The sequence below is a fragment of the Loa loa genome (genome assembly GCF_000183805.2).
Source record: "Loa loa unplaced genomic scaffold supercont3.41, whole genome shotgun sequence".
NCBI classification, from domain to species: Eukaryota; Metazoa; Nematoda; class Chromadorea; order Rhabditida; family Onchocercidae; genus Loa; species Loa loa.
Genome location: NW_018108221.1, coordinates 236,817 through 249,956, shown reverse-complemented (window position 1 = coordinate 249,956; position 13,140 = coordinate 236,817). Strand labels below are relative to the sequence as shown.

Sequence of the window (13,140 nt, the reverse complement as noted above, 5' to 3'; positions counted from 1 at the left end):
CCCACTTAACAATGCTAACACTTTCGTAGTATTTTATTCTTTTTTTCTTTTCCTTTTTTTTTTTTTTTGTTTGATAAATAACAGCTTTGCATGCGGAATTATTGGTTTGAGAGTAAAAAGTAAGGCGTAAATGTATATTAAAATGATCAATATATTCATTACTTTTCATTCATTCATTAGCAACTTTTGTTTAAGCATTATTCCATACAATTTCATAAAATGAGAATAACAGGGAAGATAAGAAAATGAAATCATTAATGATAAGATAAAGGTTATAATAGGGGATCCCAAGGGGGACGATTGTCTTTTAATGAATGGAAAATGAATCCTAAAGTGATAAAAATGATTCGGAAAAAAAAAGGATACATATAATAAATGGGTTATTTTTCGTGTTTTTTCTTTTGCCCCCCTTCCCTTTTCTCATCACTAACCGTTGCATAATTAATTATGAGCAAACAAACAAGTGTCTCTGATGAAATATTATTGATTGATTGTGTGAAGGGATATGAAGACAAATATTCGCTTATTCCCCTTGTACTTTTTGTAATTCAGGATTGATTAAGATTGACCTGGATTAGATTAAGGGAAAAGAGGAAAGTCCAGATTGATTAAGAAGATAGCTAATACAGTAACATTTATTGGTGTTACTGCGAACAGGCCGAAATCTAATCCGTCAACAACACGGACAAGAGTAATTTATTGTTGCAATTTCCACCAGAACAATCTTTACCATTCTCATTTGTTGTAATACTTTCATATCTGAGAAGGATTAAAACAACATTTCTTTCTATCACCGATAGAAATATAATTTATCTGAAATAATCATAGGTTATCATTTCATTTTTCAGTTATTATTTCCCAAGAAAAGGCAAATCATTCATCTTTCTTTTTTTTGACCCTTGATTTATTACTTTTTCTTTTTTTTTTTTATTTGATAAAACGAACTTTCTGCTTCCTTATCAGTGTAAGGAATGATTTCAACCCTTATCAGTGTAAGGAATGATTTCAACAAAATTATCTCCATATCTATGGCAATTTTCATTCATTTTCTCTTCATGAAAACCAAAAAGAAGACTGAAATAAGCAACCAGAAATGGAAATGGAAACAATGATTTAAGATAATTGAAGCTAAAATGGAAAGAAGGCGGAAATGGTTAGAGGGGATAGGAAGAAATGGGAGGGTTCAATTGTCCCGTTTTAATGTCATTAAACTGATTGTTGATCCTAATGATTGTGGACAAAGACAACTCAAATGCTGCTTTGTGTGTATGTATTATCAATGACAATGTCATTAATTATATCCTTCTATTTTATCGTCCTCTTGAAAAAAAAAAAAAAAAGACCAAAGGTAAAAGATAAAAAAAGAAGCCAAGGATAAGAGGTAATGAATGGAGAAACTTATCTTGATAGACTGAAAAGATGAATGAGATCGTATAAATAATTCTACTATTATCAACTGTTAAAAGTTATTCCTCCCAAAAAAATCAACCGGAATACCTGTACAACTCTATTTCTCCCTCTTCATCTCATTCTTTATTAAATACAAATTTTTTTTTTCCTCAACAAATAGCAATATTTCTCAAGTTTTCTGCCTACTTTTACGATCCTTTTATCTTCTATCATTTCTTATTCCCCTCTGAACGAAATCTCGTAAATTTGCATACTCCATTATCTCTCTGTCACAATGTCCACTCAACTATCCCTATTCAGAAGCATTCTATGGTCACCCTCTTGTTTCTGCGATACCTATGTTTGTATGTATGTATGTATGTATGTATGTGTGTGTGTGTATGTGTGTTGTGTGTATATGTATGTATGTATGTATGCATGTATATATGTATATGTGACTTACAATGGGACGCATAGAGGTCGCTGTGACGCTGTTGTCGATAAGTTGGATAGCAGCAGCATTATACATCTATTGGTGTTGTGTTAATTGAAAATGGCAAAAATTTTTCCGGATTTGATATATTCAGGAAGAAGTAGAATTTTCCTTCATCTTTTTTGTTGCTAATGGAGGTGTAATGATTTACCTGAATCCTCATTCAACCGAATATTTCCCATCGATCGATTATTCCCAGCTGTAAGACTACTTTTTTTTTCCTTTCCTTATTTGTCTTTCTCTTTTTTTTCTTTTTTTTCGTAAACGAAACATTATTATGCATTTATATGAAGATTTTATCTTTGTAACAGCTCAATGACATTTATGCTAAACAAATGTGTCATCCTCTTCGTTGACAACTATTAGTCTTAGATGTAAGTGGTCAAGAGGTCATCGCATCTACCATCCATTAGTTTTACTGGCTAAAATGATTTGACCAGTTCAAATATCCTTTCAATTTTACTCAACAAAGAACGATTTAATTTCATATGATATGTAGAGTTGTTTTCCTATTCTAAAGTATGTGTGTAATTTGGTAATTTCAGCGATCAATTTCCCGTCTTTACCTCTCCACCGATCCCCGTCCCCCGTCTTCCCCGTCCATCTGTTCACTCATCTTATCATCTTTCATTAGTCTTAATGTCCAAAAGCCCTTTCTTTTTTCTCATCTTAGAGAAAAACATTATGAGATTGGAATATATTAACATCCCACCATTGCTGTGTATATTATCTCTTTCGTTTTCTCTTATCTCTTCCCGACATTTCGTGTCTTTGAGGGATACTGAATAAATTAAAAGAAGGAGAAAAAGAGAGCAGAAATGAAGCTTTCGAATTTTAGAAAAATTATAAATGGATCTTTCATGTTCCAATTTCGCATTCTTGCTGTTACGGTTGTTGTTGCCATTGTTGTTGTTGGTGTTGTTATTGCTGTTGTTTCGTTGTTGGGATTGTTGTCACTGTCGTTGTTGTTGTTGATGCTGTTGTCGCTGTTGTCGTTCTTGTTGTTGTTGATATATGATAGCTTCTATTCTCAAATATCATTTCTGAGATTAATTTTATGAGCGGAACTCAATTGGAAATTTATTTTCACTTCTAGACCTCTTAAACAAATATTCATTTTTATTTTTTTGATATTTTTTAGAATTTAAACTTACGATCATTTATAATTTCGGGTAAAATGGATGACATATGAGGAAATATTTCAAATAATGACAACATGTGGTGGTATAATGCTGACAAATGTGTTTTGTAAATATACCGTTGCCCTAATTGAAAAGGAAAAAAATACATATGTGTGTGGTTTTTTCAAGTACTTCCATATTTACTTCAGTTTGTCGTAGCTTTCCTCAAATCGCCCATTCAATTCCACTAATATAATGCACATTTGAGATCTTCTCATCCTCCTTTTACTATCATTTACTATTGTTATTATTATTGTTATCATTAATTATCGTTTATTATTGTTAAATTATTGTTATCATTAATTATTAATTAATATTACTGTCAAGTTATTATTATTATTACTATTATTATTATTATTATTATTATTATTATTATGTATTATTATTATTATTATTATTATTATTATTATTATTATTATTAATTATTATTATTATTACTAATTATTAATTATTTGTCAGATTGTCTTTTGACGAAAATCTGCATAATTTTACCATTGCAATTACAGCGGATAAAAGCAGCTGATGCTGTCGAAAATTACATGATTCGTGAAAAATGTTTACGTTGACTTCTAATTTCTGCTTTTTAATAAATCTATCAATTTTACAAATTTCATTTATTGGTTATCATAAAAATCCCCATCTTAGCGATAGAATGTAAAGATCTCTTCGTCCCTCTTTTTCAGGCCTTTTTCAAAGTATTTGATTTTCGCCCTCTTTTATTCTCCCAACAGTTTCGAGGATTATGAGTTTGCTTTTCTATCTTACCATTAATTCTGCTATCCATAGGAATTTTATGTAACGAAAATGAAACTTTTATTGTTTACTGTTGCGACATCACAGTAAAATAAAGTAATTTGAATTTGAGTAGTCGAATTTAAGTAATCGCATTGTATTTTGTAAATTGCTTCTATTTTATCTCTGTACTAGTTTGAATTTTAATGGAATTTTTTTTCCATTGTATTTAAATAATTTTCAGAGATTCACATTTATTTCCTGTGTTATCTCTTGATTCGGCCACTTTTTTCTCCCACTAATGCTTTAATCTAACGTATTAATTTTTTTTTTTTTTGTTGAAACATTTTCCACTTCCCAGGTTATCAAAACTAATTATCCTCAAAATGCGAAATCACACCATCGTTTGCTGTATTTACAAAAATCGCTTAAAAAATCGATTGGATTTGCCAAAACAGGTTTCCAAATAAAATCGATATTTTCGAAATGAGCTGATTTACTGATAAATCAGAGTCCTTATGGTCCTTATGCTTAGTCATTATGGTATATGGTATTTCCCATATATATATATTCATATATATAATATATATGTATATATATATGAATATATTATAACATGTGGACTATATAGTTTTTTCTATATTTTCAGTCTCATTTTAAGATATTTCATCCGTTTTTATCATTTCTGCAAATTTTCCAAAGTCATTGTCAGCTACTAAAATTTCCTTTTGTATATATTGCAAACGATATGAAATGTTTGAAAATACTGAAATCAAATTAATAATTTGATATCAATTGGCTTCTTTCTTTACTTTTTTTGCCTGCTTTATGCAGTCTATTATTTGGTAAAAGAGAAGTTGAAATCAAAAATTACTCTTCTCCTATTTCCATTTCTTGTTTTTTGAAGTCCTATCTTCGAGATTTTGTTCATAGTTGTAAAATTTAGATATTTTTATTATTCTCCTTTTTGCACCATATACCCTTTCACTGATAAATTTCAAATGCTCTCTACACGAGAAAATGTTATTGATACTAATAAAGGAGTTAGAATTTGTTGAATGCAAGAATATTAGTATTGCTATTCTTCGATATTGTATATTAAAGTGACCGTTGGATGAATTCTAATAATTACTATTCATTGAATGGATTACATTTTCTAGTTCGTTATTTTTATTTCTTTTAATTAAAGATGCTATTTCCCTGATATTACGACTTTTTTGCAATTTTTATTCCTTTCAAGAAGTAATAATTAAGAACCAAATGATTGCATGCAAAACTAAATTTTTATTTCAGTTTTTTATCAATTAAAATCTATGAAATATAGGAAAAGTTTTGAGTAAAATATGACAAATATAAAAAAGCTATGACATTATCCAATTAGAGTAAATCATGCGAATGATACCTATCAATGATCAATTACTATTAGTGTTGAAAATATGAAGGATATGAAATGACTGTTGAAAGATAGCTCGCTTTATCTCATCGTTGGTCAATTTACTATTGCCATAATAATTACTGATGATACTAGATAGATGAAATATAGTATAGAAAGCATGAGTAGAGCTAATTGTTGTTATGCAGAATTTACATTTCGGAGGGCCTGATCGCTCTTCGCTCTTCGTAACCCATCATTTAGACATCATCAATAATTGTAACGAAAAGAGCGGTTTGGTATGTTCCCTTCATACCACATGGCTTATTCTCATATTATCTTTTTAACTAAGTAATACTTCATTTTACAGTTTTTAAGAATATATTTTCAACTTTTAAACTTTCCATAAACAATTGATAATAAGACATAGACTTAATTATTATTTTCCACTATTTCTTCTCTCTCTTTTAAATAGCAGTGACAATTATTTGCTTTGTATCTTGTATCTTGTTTTGGAATTGTTCAAAAATCCATGTGACAGTCTTGATATTATCCTGATTTAATTTCATTTCAAGTGCAAATCACATTTTTGACCGTTATATTTCAACAATAATTTATATTGGTCAATGGCCATTTCTATTGCAACCATTTGGTAAAATAGACAGTTGTCTCGATTTGAACATATCTTTCCGGATAACTTGAAATGTTCTGTTATACTTGGATACATATGTTTAAAATACGTTAACTATGATATGTGTAATTCAATCCATTCGTTTTGTTCATATTTACTGTCTGCAAAAAAAAAAAAAAAAAAAAGTGTATTGCATTGCTATTTTTAAGCTACGATTAGAATCGGGTAAAAATGTAGTGATAATAGAAAAACAATAATGATTAATTTATTAATGATAAGGTTAGCGCATAATTCATGAATGTAAATATCCTTTTACAATGTTTCCTAAGCTTTATGCATGCAAAATTCAAAACATTGAAAAATTCAATTTTAATAATTTTCATCCTTCTGGAGGAAAAATTTCGGAAATGCGAAAGATTTAATGGATGATATGCGAATCTCAATCAATTCTTCCATTTCATTTTGACCTATTTGGTAATTTACCTGATTTAATCTTCTTTTTTTTTGCTTTGTGGGGAAAATGATAAGGGAAGTTTCTGAATTAGGCTTATTTGAATCAAACTTGAATCACATTCTGAATCAAACACATGGAACCAGTTGAGGAGGTACTAGTGATATAAGTGCTCACCTTAATGCAATCTATATGAGTCATGGCTTGGTAGTTTAATATTGGTGAATAGCAATGACTAGCAAAGCATTTTCGTAAAATTACGGATATTGGAGAGGAGGAGAGAGAGAGGGAGGAGTGGCTGTTCACTGGGTAGATAGATAGATGGATGGATGGACGGATGGATGAATGGATGAATTAATTGAAAAAGGGGGGGGGGGCCAAGAGGACGGGCTTCATCAACCAATATTACCAGTCCCTGTTAACACATCGACCGACCTGTTTCTTCGTTTCTGGAATATTTCTCCTTCCTCTTCTTCCTACATTTTGCTTCACTTCTTTTACCTTTTATGATTAGCATTATAAAATTTCATCTACAGTGATCATCGATTACTGGATCATTCACTTAGACTTACCAACATTTTGTAAGTTATCTCTTATTTAACAAATCCTGAAAATATCTCCGGAATTACTGATACTTACTGGTATTCGAGTGATTTATGGTTGTGTTACTCTCGATATCGGAACGTACTATGTTGGCCATTCGTCTGACGAGGTTTTTTATTTGCTTTTTTTTTTCAATGTTTATACTACGAATGAAACAAATTCTGATTGTAATTTGATCACTAATATTGCATGATACTTTCATCTATTACATTTTGTAAACAATTTTACAAGTGCGAAGAGAGAAAAACGATAGCTTTTCTCATTCCATCATTTTTAATCTTTTTATCACTTAAGTGATAGTATAATGTTAAAAATTGGAAGATTTCAAATAATACATTCTTGGATTATAATAAATTAATTTATTGATTAATAAATTAATTCGTATTGGCATTAATTAGTTGTGTTAATTAATTGGGATAAATATAACATAGGAATTGGTGATGTACTTTCAATCATGATCTATGTGGTTATCCATTCCCGTTTTCACTAAAACAGTTGCTTTTTGGTTTGAATGATATTGTTGTATATTAAAGCAAGTTTTTCTTTAATCCTCTTGGAAACTTTCAATTTTGTTGATCAGACACATATAATAGTACGATTTAGAAAGTCAGCTGACGGTCTCACTAATTCTTCTGCACAATTTACATCCAGCAATTACTAATTGCACAATCGTCATAGTGGACACCAAATGACCATCATTAACTCATTCATTGTAACAATAATGAATGATTTTGGCTACTTTACACTAAAACGTATTGTTTTTGTGCTTAATTCATTGGACAGCCCATAATATTACTTATTACTAAAATAATTTCATTGAGGTAAAAACGGAGGTTAAAGTTCAGTTTTGAATTACCAAAATTGCTTAAAACGAATAAAAAAAGAAAAAAAAAGATTAGTGGAAAGGAATGTCAAGTTGTACGAACGCATTAATTATAAGCCAATCTGACCATCTCATATTCCATTTGTCGGATTGTTTTGTAATGGAATGAAAACAATATTTAACAAGCAATAGCACAACATTTCTATTCATGTAATGACGTAATTCACGCAAATTAGGATACTATTCCGTTGCTTCTATCAGGATTTTATGTTGCATGTTGAAGTGATTTGCGATACATATGCATTGCTTGCAAAAATTCAAATTATAAAGGCGAGATTGCATGCCAATGATACATCCCTCCTGCAAACTGCATGTTGTATAAAACAAGAATGGATGCAAGCAATTTGGAAGTAATATCATAAGCTTAATAACGATGGCATCCTCAAGAAATGCTTTTTAAGGTAGGTTAAATGACGAGCACTGAAAAGGGGTGGACTCCCTTTCTTCTTCATTTCTCTATCTCTTTTCCTCTTCTTCTTCTCTCTTGGAGAGGATAGAAGAAGCAATGAGGTGACCGTCGTCTCCTTTCTTTCTTCTTCATCTTTCACAAATAACTACTCCCTTTGTCGTACTTTTCTCATCGTTTTCTTTTATTTATTTATTGATTTATTTATTGGTTTATATATTTATTTATTGATTTGCTTATTTTTCTGCCCTTTTACTAAGCAAATTTTGTGATGTATGATTTAAAATTCATACTACAATCATCAGATGTTCTTTCTCCAATGGATGATTCTGCCAAAGGCATTGGCCAGTCGCGTTTTATTTTTATGACTTCCTGAAATTAAATCCAACTATTATACGTCTTACAAATTTCGATTTTTGATCAAATTTGTTAACATCTGCATGCCAAACACAGCACTTGGATTACAGGGATGCGACATTTTAATCCCAGTAATCTAAATTTCCGGGATAGTGAATTTCACCAGTAAACCGCATCAGTAGTTGTTTTAATGTATGAAACTTTCATGATTCCTTTTTTTCCTCCCTCTTTCTTCCTTTCTCTCGCTCTCTCTCTCCGTCTCGCTCTTCCTCCCTCTCTCTCTCTCTCTTTCTCTCTGTCTCTAACTTTCTTCTTCTGAGAAATGATGGGAGATAACGAAATTCAGTTATGTTGTAACCTTTCACTTGTATCATTTATTAATTAGTACATATAAAGCTGAGAAATACCTGAGTAATCTACGTGAATAATTTAATATGATTAATCTTAAAATGTTTCTATCAGCCTAATAATGATTGTTTAATTTTTTGGCATCCAAAGAAAAGTTTTGTTTTCATGATATAAGTTTCTTTTTCCTTTTTTTTTCCACATTTAATATTCATATCTTTTTCCATTAATTTTCTTTCTTTTTTTTTAAAAAAAAGAAAATATATTTATTGAAATTATAATTCAACTCTTTTGTTAAATTTACCCATAATGGAGACGGAATAAATCAGTTACGGGAAATAAAGGCAATGGTGATTGTACGAGTTTGAATTTTGAGTTTGAATATTTTTGTTGGGTTGGTTTTGGTGAATTACGTTTTCTGACCTTGCCGCTGAAACATCAATGACAGTAGCAACGAGAATACATTACCGATAGCTGTTGATTCATGTATGTATTATTGTGTTGCACAGGTGCTGTCTCCTCCGGAGTGTCGTACAGCACGGCATCTTCCTCACCGGATCCTTCCTTCTTCCTTTCTTGGCCTCCTTTTCCCGTTTTCACGAAATGACAGCAAGCCTTATATTTTCACTTCTTTTCTTTGAATACTAACGCTATTGTTGGATTAAAGGAAAAAAAAGGGGACCTGAAAAGGGGAAGTTTTAACATCTATCCACAACCTCTACTTATGACTACTTCTATCTCAGTCTCTCTCTCTCTCCCTCTCTCTCCCTTCCAAGATGGCAATACTGTCATCTATCTTCATGTAGTTAGAAGTTCGAATAAATTGACGTGATATAAGAATTGACTGTTCATTCCACTACAAAAACAATAAGTAATATTGTATATAAGTTGTGGTTCAGAAGCTATGGAAAATACAGTATATTCCATAGTTAGAAAGGTGAGCAGGAGTTGAAAAAAAAAAAAAAAAAAAGAAAATATTATTAAAGAAATGAGAGAAGGTATAAAAGGAAGATAACTTAGAGAAATTATTTTATCAGCTGAAATAGCATTTTAGCTACTGTCATTTTTACTGGGTACTAATTGATATGAAGTTGTAAGTGATGTAAAGTTCTTTACCACACGATAATTGTTTCATTTGTATACATATATGAACGTACCGATGAAAGCAGATAGCCTTGACGTGTCGTATCTGTCGTTATATGCCATTGCGAACGTCTAATACTGAATGTGTTTTGATGAATTTCAGGTGACATTGCATAAAATACTAGTGGATTCATCAATAGTCATCGACAACAAGAAGAGAGTATATTAGTGTCGCTGCTTGCGACAGGGTCACATATTTGACTGTTAAGAAGAGAATACGATATTATATTACACATTTGCATTCAATCTATATTATTATTATTATCATTGCTACTATCACCCGGACATCAGGATTCACTGTTATTTCCACGAATAACTTATTCAGAGTGAGAGAGGGAGAGAAAGGGAAAAGGGAGTCAATACAAGTAACTTATCCGATCATGAAAGTAATTGGCGTATTTGATGATTGGTTGTATTGGAGTGTTCTTGTATGATATTAGTGGTGGTGTTAGCGGCAGCTATAGGTCAAGAAGTGACCATTGAGTAGCTGAAGCTATAGTAGTACTGGTGGTAATTCGGGCAAAGAGTTCAACTAAACTGGACGTCTACAACAATCTACTGCCTTTCTTTTTTCCCACTCTTGCTGTTTCACTTTTCGTTTACATTATCACCATCATTATCATCAGCAATGCATTGAACAGTCATCCCTAAAGGATAGTTTTCTAAACGAAATATGTTTTGTCATACAACAACAGCTTATAATACTTCAAAGTATTTTACTACTCTGATTATCATTACTATTCTATTATCAATGGGAATTGCAAATGCTGATGAAACGACTGGTTAGTTCTCTATTTGATTTGTGTTATTTTTAAGTGATAATTAACTTTGAGCTTTACCATATATATAAGGATATTATTAAAAGATTTGAACGTTTGCTTCATGCCTTTCTCTTCTCTTTCATCATCCTTTTTAAAGAAAATCTATAATTCATAAAAGCAATGAATGGGTGCAAAAGCTTTTGCCTTTTGCTGAGTATATAATAAATAGTCTTTCAGTAATTGTATAGCATTCATATACATATATAATAGTTAGCTGATTTATAACTTAAGCATGAATATAACGATTTGTTGGGTTTTTTTTTTTTGTTTTTTTTACTAGAAACACCTATGTGTAATAAAAATCATTCATCTAAACTGTTTACTGTAATAAAAATCATTTATCCAAACTGTTTACTGTATCGAAATAAATTGGCAGAAATGATTTTTGAGAGATAAATTGGATAATGAAATGAAAGAGTGCATTACTGATATGATTGGGAGAAAGTAAATGGTTTTGTAGAAGTAAGTTAGTGTTGTTAAACGAAGTGAATGTTATCAAAAATACTAGAAATATAAGGTAGATATTGTAGTAACAAGGAAAAATTTTTTGAAATATTTATGATTAAACATTAATTTTTAGAAGAGCTTTTTTTCTTTTTTTTTTTTTGTTACGCCTATTCCTTTATCTTTTCAACGTTTATTTCTCGCCATGTTGGACATATTTGTGACATGCACATCTGGTTGAAAATGATCGAAATTATTGTGGGCATTGATTTAAAAAAAAAAAAGAAAAAGGGATGAATAAGCTTTATTATTTTGTTAGGCTTATCGGTTCATCATTATCTGTTATATTGCTTATCTGGTTGCACTATCAATGATGGCTGACCTTTATGAATCTATCTTGCCGCATTTATGCTTCTTTTTTTTTTTTTTTTTTAAACAAACAATTTACGTATTATTTACCCTTGATTTGATGATAGACTAATCCTTTGGGCTCTTTTTATTTGCGCCTTTTTTTTTTTTTTTAAATAATTGGCCCACTGTTTTTTCTATCATTTATAGTGAAATCGCTGGCGATAATGATGCTTTCGGTATTTTAGTTGGATTGCTTCGGATTTCCTGCACTATCTTCAGAGATGCTAATGGGAAATGGGAAACATCTCTAATTAAACTATCAAATATAAAGTCTATGATAATAGTTTGTCATCAATGTTATTCTTGAGCAATGGAGATGTTCAAAATTTTAGATTACTAAAATAGGGGTGAAAAGAAGACTTCATTTCACTTCTCTGATTACTTTTGATTACATAAGGAGGAAATTCCAAGGGCAAGATGCAATTCTTTTTGTCATTTTGCTGCTAATATTGTTATGAGAATGAATGAATGGAATAGAGTGAAATTAGTTACAGAGACAGAATGACTGGATTGAAGAACCGGTTCGATGTTTTGTTCACCGTATAATCATCATAAATTGTTTTTCAACATATTTCATTTGAAAGATACACCGCATTAGATACTTGTCATTCATTATGTACATCCCTTCCTAACTTGTGCTAATGTTATGTATCGGTTTCATTTTGCAAAGCAAATCATTTACATATTGAAAGTCTCACTGTTCAAATTTTCAAAATATATTGAAAAATTCTACAAACTCAAAAATCCCTTTTTGACAGCAACAGCTATTTAATCTGTAGCGATAAGGTTGTAAATTTCAGATGTGGTAAGGAGAATTGGTGTATTGGTTCGATGTGTTTTGTTATTAGGATAGAAGTATGTGGTAAAGTAGTACTATATCAGTAGAGATTTTGTTTGATTAAGCTAATTAAAGTTGACATATAACGTTGAAATGGTTCCAATATAGGGAGAATTTGATGTGTTTTTATTTATTGCACATTGTTATTGAATTTGCGCAATTTAACTCCTAACATCTATAATCACTCATGCGTAAAAGTAATATTTAATATTGATAAAACGAATTTGTTTACACTTTTTAATTCAACTAAGAAATTTTCATTTCTGGAATTGTTGTGTTGTTATAGTTGATTAAATTTTACACTGTTACAGAAATCTGAATACTTTTGTAGGTCTTTTTCGCTATTCTTTTGCGTAAAAATTTTTTGATAATATCATCTAAGCAAGAAAATTTTGGGAAAAGAAATTATTGCAATTAAAGAAATAATTTTTATCGTTACACTTTAAATATTGAAGAAATGAAGGGGGGGAAAAAAAAGTTATGTAGCAGGAGAATGTTGAAATGCTTTTAGGAAGCTACCAAAATGATCCATATCTTTTTCGTGAGAATTTCACTATAGCTTTTTTTTTTTTTTTTTGATGCTTATTTAATGAGTGAATACAAAATTATTGGTCAAATAAATGTGAAAAAGCTGATCTGT

The 13,140-nt window shown here is 30.4% G+C and overlaps 1 protein-coding gene across 1 annotated transcript; it reads right to left on the bottom strand.

The window, feature by feature from the left end:
• Positions 1-9,281: 9,281 nt before the first annotated feature.
• On the bottom strand, positions 9,282-10,096 carry LOAG_08161 (hypothetical protein; the record flags this gene model as incomplete). Its single annotated transcript, XM_003143693.2, has 2 exons — positions 9,282-9,458; positions 10,001-10,096. 2 exons carry the CDS (start codon positions 10,094-10,096, stop codon positions 9,282-9,284), a joined length of 273 nt encoding a protein of 90 aa, XP_003143741.2.
• Positions 10,097-13,140: the final 3,044 nt, after the last annotated feature.